This window comes from Citrus clementina, unplaced genomic scaffold (genome assembly GCF_000493195.1).
Source record: "Citrus clementina cultivar Clemenules unplaced genomic scaffold, Citrus_clementina_v1.0 scaffold_4, whole genome shotgun sequence".
Lineage (NCBI taxonomy): Eukaryota > Viridiplantae > Streptophyta > Magnoliopsida > Sapindales > Rutaceae > Citrus > Citrus x clementina.
The window spans coordinates 20,572,648-20,583,441 of NW_006262274.1; the positions used below are offsets into that span (position 1 = coordinate 20,572,648).

Consider the following 10,794-nt stretch of genomic DNA (forward strand, 5'->3'; position numbering starts at 1 on the left):
ATGTGATTGAAGCATGGTCTTGATCATCACTACTACTTCCAATCCCATTGCTTTAATAGATTTGTTTCACAATACTCTACATTTTTTTTTCAAAAGAAAAAAATGTAACTTCTTAGGCTTTTTGCTGTATATACATATGTATATGGTAATTCATTGTTTGAATTGTAATTATAAGCTTAGCACTTATTTATAGTGATCCAGAAAGGAAAAAAAAAAAAAAGAAGAAACTTATTACTCTCATCTAAAAGCTAGCAATTGACAAGAAATAAGAGTACCATACATATCCATAACATCAAACAATATAACACGGTTCCAACTGTCTTCCAACAGTTGTCATGAAACGAGTAGCATCATCAAATAACAGATAAAACAAGACATGATAAAGTAGTAAAAGACAGTAAAGTTTTGATGAGGCGAAAATCCAAATTAACAAACTGAACCGATCATCTTTCAACTTCAAGTGCATGCTTTTTGAAAACATCCAGTGTCGGCTCAGCGTTTTTGCTTGAAACATAGATTTATATCATTCCTGCAATAAAAATAAAACCCTAATATGCATCAATGCTTCAAGCAGCTGAAACAAAAATTAAAGTACCCTTAATAGATAACTTTGTTTTTTCAAACAAAATAGGGAGGACGCCCTCTTTCAGGTCGTGGTCACCCGAATTCGAATAATAATAAAAGATAAATCTTGGCATTAATTTAGAGGCTGATATTATTTTCCCATCCTTTTTCTTTTTTCAAAATAGAGAGTGTTATCTTATAAAAAAAAAATAGAGAGTGTTATCGATCTCTTACATGGCTGCTGCTGCCAGAAGTTGACCCAGCTAGCGAATTTGGAATGTACCTTGCCCACTGAATAATTAACCAACAACTTAGATTAGAGAAATTATCAATCATAATTAATTGAAGGGAGGGTATAGAGATCAATTAGATAAGCTTTTTAGCCTTAGTCTTTTAGAGAGAGTCGTGCACAAGCATTTGACACTTGATTTACTTGCTGGTTTCATTAGAAAGGAACATCCATATTATATGTATGTGAGCTGAAAATTAATGTAGAACTTACGTTTTTCGCAGCTGTGCTAAAAGCTTCTCTGTGTGGTATCTCAGGAGTGGCTGCTTTAATGCGCTGAATCTCCTCCCTTTCAATGAAAATATATAGATATAAAATCGACGTTTCATGATATATATAAATCATGTAAAGTAAATAACAGTAACAAGAACGTTGGAAATCGAAGGAGATCGAGTCTGACAATTACCGTTACCAAGCTAAAAGAAGCATCGATATAACGTATAATGTATCCAAAAATAAGTATATTTTAATATTGTGTCATATCTTATCAAAGGTCACAACATAAACAGTAGATTAAAGAGAAAAAGAAGTCTTGGATTTACTTCATGAATCGATTGTAAGCTGATGGAAGCCTGTGTTTCTTCTCAGGTGCTGCAGGAAAAGAAATTAAAAAATAAAAAAATAATAAAAAAAGAAAACGAAATTGTATGTAAAAGGAAGCAATTCATAAAAGTAATAAAAATTCAACACATAATGCTTGTCGAGAAAAGGTTTCTACGTTTCACGACAAATGGGGCCTTTGGGGACAATGGCTCGCTAGAAGTTGATGAAGACGATGATGAGGCATTGCCCAATTTGAAGTCATTGCAAAAGCTCTGCTTTTCCTAAAAGAGCGGACACACACCTTCCATTAATATAAGATCCAGAAGATATTACTTTATGGGTTCATAAAAGTAATTTCTATGATGCAAAATGGGTAACGGCATATAAATTGCTTGTGAAAACACAATATGAATGTATATATAACAATATATGAATTATGATATATAATGTTGCTTTCATATCATTCACAAGGAAAAATGAATGTTCAGTTGTCATAGGTACCAATAAGTACCATATTCTTTACAGTATGTTTAATAAAATAATTCAGTCTTTAATTTGATTTTGACTTTGAAAATTTAATTTAATGGAGCATTTGGAGTTGGAGACATATACCTGAAATCTGAGACTCATTTGAGATGGACCTTGTTGTGGAGGCCTGGTGCTGAGAAAGGAGAGGTTACTGCAGTGACCACATTTCACAGTCACTGTGTCCAGCAGCCGTTTGCATGGAATGCCAACCTATCCAAAATTTAAAAAAAATGAATTAATAATGAACTTTAAAAAAAAAAAAGAATATAGAAGAAGAAGAAGAAATTTTCTTAAAAAAAATGATATAAAAAATCATTGATTTTCATATTTTATATAAGCACTCTTCAAATAAATTTTCCAACTCTTTATTCATTTCTAGCCTTAATTATCTATTAGTAGGCGAAAATTAAAGCAACGTTCACATAAATAAAATAAAGCAACATTCACAAAGCATAAACGCGGCCCTTTCCTCTATACGTGTGTGTGTGTGTGTGTGTGTGTATACCATGCTTCTTCGTTCTTTCCTTCTTTTTCCAATAGATCGCTTTATGCACGATGAACTCCTATAGGCATAAATTTATCAAATGGGTAAGTTTAATGAAGGGTGAACATGAAATTACCGCAAGAACAGTGTTGCAGAAGTTGCAGCGGACATAGCAGAGATGCTCAGATTGTGGAACTTGAAGGTCCGTAGAGATGCTGTCTTCAAGGTTCATTTTCAAAGAAGAAGAGGGGACTAAGTTTTTTACAAGCAGCTAGGTTTAAGTTTTGAGAAAAAAGAAGATGGAGCTTTTAGGGTTTCAGATAATAATTGATAAGAAGAAGAGAGAAGTGGTGAGAGAGTAAATTATTAGAGGTGTGAGCACTGAGTAGCTACCTAGGCGTTAAAAATAAAAAAGATGTAGGGGTTACTATACAAGTCAATATGTACGTGGGCTGCATTTTTTTCTTTCTGCAGAGCTGAATTGATTTTGCACTGGCGCTTGCTTTGATGCTCAGATTCAACTCACTGGTAAAAATCTCACGATATTATCTTTTTACTCTTTGCCATGTTGTACCTGGTCTTGTCCCAATCCTATGAGATCATAACGATAAAAGTGGGCAACAAAGTTCGCTCCAATAACATCAACTTTTTTCTTTCTTGTGGATTTATAATCATCGTATCTAAAAATAGGAAAATATCATTTCACCAGTTAAGAATCTCAACTCACAAGCTAGAGTTGCGTATAAATTAGGCATATGAGTTTCTACTACATAGATTAATGATAAAGAAACAAAATCATGACAAAAATTTTGTATTATAGCAGATTTATGAATTTTTCTTTAATGATTTCACTTCTTTCTTTAAAAAAAAAAAAAACCAAAAATTTGTCAAAATACCTAAGTTTTTGTCATGGTTTTGTCTCGGGTTTGTTGATTTATCATTATTCTTCTTTGTAATAGTAGACTCTAATTTACCTGTGAATGAGTTGACACCACCTTTAGGCATAACAAAGACCATTTAAAAAGATTGAGATCAGCTTGATAACATAAATATCCCATATGTCAGTCAAAAAGACCAAGATTAGCTTGATAGCAAAAATATCCATCTACCTATACAAGTGAAAATATCATAGTATACCCTTCCACGTAACAACGACCAGAAAAAGAAAAAAAAGAAAGAATATTAAGCTAAAATATTTCAAAGAATATTAAGCTAAAATATTTCATGTGTTTCCACTTGACAATATCTCATATTACCAGGCTAAAATTATAAACTTGTGTTAGCCCGCAACTTATGTACTAGGTTTTCAGTACGAATAAGGCCTGTAGCCTACTTCTATGTGATCTCTTTTAGTTATTTCTTCTAATTATAATTTTGCTTTCATAAAATGTCTCTCGAAGTTCCTCGGCGGATTAGAGGTTTTTACAGAAGAAAATAGAAAATGAAATAGCAGAAACTTTGGCTGTGCACCGCATAAAATTTTATAAAACATGTTTTAAACACTTAAAACAACGTATATATATATTTTTTTGGGTTAAAATCACCCGGTTTCCGGCTACCGCATTGGGTCTCGACTAATTCGGATTCTAGGTGTAGTCACAGTTAAGGCTCCTTACCCCTCCCAAATAGTGTGTTTAGTGAGAATCGAACCCAAGAGCTCTTCCCACTTTCCCAGTCTGGGTCGCCAACTGAGCCACAACCGTTTGGTTTTAAAATAACGTATTTAATAAACAGTAATCGAGGAAAAGATAGTGAAAAAATACAGCTCGTTTATAAAGATAGTAATTATCAAGAAGTGAGAGAATTATGCTGTATATATATATATATTCTAAATTCAATTTTTCAAACACATAAGAAGTTTCACAAATCTAGATGTTTGGATTAAGTTCACTGTAAAGCTAGCTTGGAAGATTCAAAACTCCAAACCCTCTCCCTAATTACCTCGCCGTGTTAGTAGCTGTACTGCCTTAACACAGTTTTGCATAGGATTTGCGATCAATTTACTAATTACCTCCAAAAGTGTTAAATTTTTTATCAAATTCAAGCAGTTTGACAGGAGCCTAATTATATGTCACCACTGTTTTGTTGTTTGAGTGCGTGATTTTAACAACGTTATGTGTTCCCATTAACAGACAACAGACACATTAGAGAGGCTGACAAATTACTGACCTTGAGAACATGTCAAATATGGATTGAACATGAAGGCAAAGTACAAAGTACAGTAAATTTTAGGCTTTGCAACGAAGTATCATCACTGATTCACTGATCAGCTCGTAGGTTCATGGTTTTCCTCAAGCTAAAAAATTTGTTGGGTTGGAACCGACAAAAGTACGTCATTAATGCAAATAAATTATAATACGTTCTACGTATGGGCATCTATACAACAATTTAACATATTAGGTGCGGCTTTGCTACGTCCATTTAATTCTCATGGTGATTCTCTCTTTTTTAATTTCGTGTTTTGTTTCTGTTTTCTCTTAAATAGGAGGTTCGGATATAAATGTATTGTACTGAGTTTTTCTCTAGTGCAGATACTTATTTTTTTTTTAAACTACGGATTTACAGTTTACAATAGTGTCAAATATTTTTACAAAGTTGTAAAATGATTTTTCAATAGTTTAAAAATATTATAAAAGCATTTAACACTATTATAAAAAATGCAAATACTTGCACTGAGAATGATTACTTTTGTACTGTGCCATATCTTAATTTCCCATAAGAGAAAATGATAACTGAACTAAAGGACGACAAAATGAAGAAAAAAACGGCAGCATGTTGCTGCCGTTTAGTGACTTATAATTTGCTTCTCCTTGGGCCCACGGAGAGGACAAGAGAGAGAGGAGCCGTTTCTGTCTTCATTTTGTCTTCCCTCAGTGTAAATAGCAGGCCTCTTATAAAATACTAAAATCGTATTTTAAAAAATGCAAATACTCGCACTGAGAATGATTACTTTTGTACTGCGCCATATCTTAATTTCCCATAAGTTGTCATCTATAACCTTTTTCGCAACATAAATAAATCTTATGGTAAGTACTATTAATGCTTATAGAGCATTCATGGTAAACAAGAGATTAGCGGGCTGAAGTAAAGCTACACTTGAATGTTTCTTGCAATTAGGGGTGTTCGCGGATTGGATTTTACGGATTAGACATCAATCCATATCCGATCCATGATTTTGCGGATTATAATTTTTCAATCCAATCCAATCCACGGATTGATAAAATTGAATCCAAATCCAATCCATACATCTGCGGATCGGATGTGGATTTGACTCAATCCATATCAAATCCATACGTCTGCGGATCGAATGCGGATTTGACTCAATCCATATGCAATCCACCATTTTGCGCATTAGTTTTCGAATTAAAAATTTTTAGTTCTCTCCAACTAATGAAATAAAAAAATCTAATATAAAAATAATTTTGCTACCAATTAAATTTAAATAAATTAATTGTTTAAATAAAGCTAAAATAATACATTTAAAGTTTCAAAATATAACACATCGAGACTAATTATTCAAATAAAGCTACAATAATACATTCAAAATTTTAAAATATAACACATCAAGCTTAATTGTTCAAATAAAGTTACAATAATACGTTAATATAACACCGAAATTAATTGTTCAAATAAAGCCACAATTAATTGAAATGGCTAAATTTCGGAAACTAAACACAGTCTGATCCTTCACCAGGGCTGTTGCGCATGTCAAAAAGTGGTGATTATGGAGCCATCCACGATGGGAACCAGGAGAAGCCGTACGGGTGGTGATTTTGAAGGTTGTGATACTGAAATTGTTCAGCTAGAACCAGTGAATGTGAAGTGGCTAGATGGACTTGGGAAAGAAGATGGCTTGCTCTCGCCGGAATCGCGCGACCGATGTCCTTTAAATCCGTGTCGAGAGTGTATCCAACCAGTATTGAGTGTTGCTAGTGTGTGTGACGGCGAGGAAGCTTAGGGTTTTTTGTTTGCAAATTGTTGGTGACTTGGCGTTATGTTACTTTGCTTTTGCTAGTGCGTGTGACTTTACTTTTATTTTGTTTTACAATTTTTACAAGTTATATTTGTATATTTGATTATTTAATTATTTTTCATTTTATATTATTATTGGGTAATGGCTAAGATATGTTATAGTGCTTAGTACCTATACAATGTCACATTTATAATTTTTTAATTAAATTTATAATAATTTTTTTATTATATATATATATATATATATATATATATATTTTTTTTTTTTTTTTTTTTTTTGCGGATTCACAGATTTCTGCGGATTTATAGAAGTAAATCCATATCCAATCCATCGACTGCGGATTTTTAAATTTTCAATCCATATCCAATCCACGGATTGGATTTATACAGATCGGATTCAGCAGATCAGACGGATTGAGCGGATCGGATTGGATTTTGAACACCGCTACTTGCAATAAAGAGGTACATGGACAAAAAAAAAAGAATTAAATTAAACGATCGATTTGCTCTATAATTACAATCTGCGATGAAGCTATTTTCAGCAGGAAAATGAGAAAATTAATCATAGAAATATTCTCTCATGAGCGAATTCTTGACATTAATCGCTCCTTATATTCTGAGATTTGCTAGCTGTTGCAAAACCAGATAAGGCTAAATGGCTCATTCCAATACTTGCGAATGACTTTTTCAACAAGCTTAAGTCAAATAATCAAGATTATATTTCCAAACTATCTAATTGGACAAGCCCATGTGCACGAGCTTCATATGATCAAGGCAGCATGAAACCCTAGCGGCTAGCTACGGCTACCACTAATTTTAATTATCATATAAAACAAATAATTGGAAAAAAAACAAAACTAAGAAGACGACATGCACGCATGCAATTAGTAATTGAATTATATATGTGGCATGCACGCATGATTCACACATATATTACATGATCGATATTGAACCAAAACTTGCACAGCGCTGCAGCGAAATTTTAGCAGGAAGTGATAACGAGATGAGTTAAAAGAGAAACTACGTGGGGTCCTGTCCAAAATATCGAATCAAAGGAGTTGAATGAATTGAAAAGATAGTGAAGAGAAGAGCACCTGCCCATGTATTCCACCTTTTGTGGGTGCAATGTTAAACAAGGAAAGTTGACGGTGACAGAACCTAAAATCACACGTCAATATCATATTCATTTAGGAGAAGGGGGAGATGGGTTTTGTGTCTTTATATATGATGGGACGGTTCCTGAAATGCCTTACTTAGTAATAAAGCTATTTTGGCACTTGGTACCCTAACCTTTCTTTGTTCGTGTAACTCGACTCTCCCGAGGTGCTTTGCTTTAGGGCCTTTGCCTTTGCCTTTGCCCTCAGTCCGATGTATTTGTTGTTGTTGTTTTTTTTTTTTCATCTAATTACAGCCTCTCCGTAGCTCCCTGATACATTTTTAAGGGGGGCATTTGTTTGCCACGAGATTCCCGTGTCTTTGCCTTTAATCTTATGAACTTGTTGACACTTTTAGTTCTGTTCATTAACGGATTTGGACACAATCATTTGATCTATTTTCACCTCTCTTTCTTATCTATATAGGGAACTTCTGATTTGACAGCTCTCTCCATCTCTTTCTCTCTCGCCCTTCGTCTCTGCGTGTAAGAGAACAGTTCCCTCGTATTCAATCTTTTATTTATGGCTATTACATAATGAAATTGTTTGGAATCAATTATTATGCTGTGTGAGATAATCCGATTTAAGGAAGGAATATGTTGTTCATGAATTAATATTAACCAAAAAAAAAAAATTAAATCATTACATAATCCTCAAAACATAGAAGGAATCCAGTCGAAAATCATTGCTTCATGTACTTTTGGGTTGACGTTAAGATTTAAGATTAAATATAAAAAAATGTATATCATATTGACATCTTTCATATTAAGCACGATTGATGTTATTCTTTTCATATTTATGTCTCAAATATAATAAAGAACTTTCAACTTGAAGAATATGGTTACATTAGTGCTGATAAACTTAGGGAAGCAGGAAACTATAAATTTATGTATTTTATTAGGAAGAATGAACATTAGGTCCCCTTAATATTCTCATTTTTGCTACTCAAGATTTTATATATATGTCCATTGCATCCCTTAAATTATAATTTTAACGTTCGACCTTTATTGTTAAAATAATTGTCTTAAAATTACTGAAATAAAGTAATGCACACTTGAGGGCATAAACAACAAAGTTTAGATAAAACCTAGTGGCATTCGAAATGAAGATGTGTATTTGTAGATTTCATTAAGAACTTCAAACAGTTTTTTATGGAGACAAAAAAAAAAATCTAACATGAGCAAAATTAAACTTGCCCGTATTAGACAAACCTATAGAGAAAAAACTTACATAGTTATCCAGAAAAAACCTATAAGCCCCGATAGTCTACCATTTGTAGAGCAATGGGTTTCAAAGTGGTTCTATGGTTTTTTAATTTTATTTGGTGGAACTCATAGGTGCCCACTTTGAGACTCATTGCTCTGCTAAATGATAAAAAACATTAATAGTTAGTACTGCCACCTCCGGTCCTATATAAATTTGTTAAAGAAATAACATAAAATGACTATTTTAAAGGATATTTTTTTATCAAGATGAATATTGAGAAAATATAGTTACGTGGATGATTCGAAATCTTCTTCGTGATGAATCATAAAACGCTCAAAATTGGTACATGGGTGAATGAAAGCACCCATTGGTTTAGAAAAACGAAGGAAATATTAATTTAGCTTTACCTTTTTCTCTTTATATTGCATTGAAATTTAACTATCTGAAGTGAAATATGTAACAACAATATACTAATATTGATCATAACAAGACAGGTAGAGATTAAAGTCCTATTAAAGAATGGATATAGCTTTTTTTCAGGGGAAAATCAAGCTTAATGTTACAAGTGATTAAAGGTGCAAACAAATGCATTTGTTATAGATTTTATTTCAAGGTTTATTTTACATTGATATTTTGTATAAATGATGAATCGTAGTGGCTAAAATTGAATTGAATTCAGGAAAAAAAATTTAAATTTAGATAAAAAGTCTAAAATTTTAGTAAATATATAAGAACAATTATTAAAATTCTTAACTTAGACCTAATTAAACCGAACTGAACTGAACTATAATAACGAACTAAAATAATTCGTTTCAGTTCTATAATTAGATTCGTATTCAGTTCATATATTTATGAACTAATTACTTTTGGTTCAATTCGATTTGGGGACAGAACCGAATTCAAATCGGTTTATGCCCACCCCTAGATATAATCTATATTATATCACTTGCTAATAGTGATTATTGGGACCAAATTTTTCTCAATAAAACCACACCACATGCCGTACTTTCCAGTTCCCATTGATTTTCTCACTAACCTTAAATGCTCTCCTTTTTTTTTTTTTTTTAATCGTAAAAGTCGACGGCAACAAATATTTAGCCAACGGTTCCCAGCCGCACCATAACATGTCTGAACCGCATCAATCAATCACTTGAGGAATTGTCATTACAACTCTTTATTTTAAGTGGAACAGATTCAAAGTGATTCGATTCTGCATGGTTTGAACTTTTTTCAGAATGCATCCCTTCATCCTCATCTGCATTAATTAGAAGTAGACAAAAAAATATATTAATTAGTTTTAATACGACAAGCTAGTTATCAGCAATACTTATTCCTTCACTTTCTTGCCATGATTTCTTTGAAGTGAAGAAGACAAGAAGCCTCTGCTTACTGGCTACCATGTCTTTAACTAGCAGCCATTCTTGCCCCTTTTGTGGCATCTTTGAGACGTGAAGCCAATACTTCATCAAACCCCGTTTCATTTCTTGGTGTCTTAACAATAAAGTCCTCTAAAACGAATGTAAAATCTCTGATTAATTAGCTGACTGACAGGAAGCCTTCTATTTCCTTCAGAGCTTCTCTGGAAGCTGGTCCCTTTGAAACACAGATTAAGGCATTACATTCGATAAATATTGATGTTGCTTCAGCATGATCAAGAAATATATTAACTTACAAATGAATTGTAAAATCATATGTCACTTGGGTCGTCTTGCTTTTAATAAATTTCCAGAAGAATCCAAAGTGATTGTACAAGATAATCATGAACCATCGAATTAGCTAAATTTCCAAAATAAGGAACTTGCACCCAGCTGTATACTATTTTATTTTACTGTATATGATCAAAATTTGTAGCTTTAATTTGTAATTTTTTTTATTAACAAGTAATTATTAACTTGTATTTACTCGGAATAAAGTTTTGGTGTGATTCTTTGAGAAAAACAGACAATACCCACAATCTCTCTATACAAATATGTTTTTGAATTGCTCAATCTCTTTAATTAATTACATCATAGTTTCTGTTCCCCTTTTTTAAAATGAAATTAGGCTTGTTGTCT

General features: G+C 32.6%; 1 protein-coding gene across 1 annotated transcript; it reads right to left on the reverse strand.

The window, feature by feature from the left end:
- Window positions 1-255: 255 nt before the first annotated feature.
- Window positions 256-2,961, reverse strand: LOC18044265 (protein CRABS CLAW). The gene is made up of 7 exons (XM_006437820.2): window positions 2,545-2,961; window positions 2,009-2,134; window positions 1,572-1,677; window positions 1,396-1,444; window positions 1,067-1,142; window positions 799-855; window positions 256-529 (listed from the first exon to the last, which is right to left on the reverse strand). Exons 1-7 carry the CDS (start codon window positions 2,638-2,640, stop codon window positions 524-526), a joined length of 516 nt encoding a protein of 171 aa, XP_006437883.2. The 5' UTR covers window positions 2,641-2,961; the 3' UTR covers window positions 256-523.
- Window positions 2,962-10,794: the final 7,833 nt, after the last annotated feature.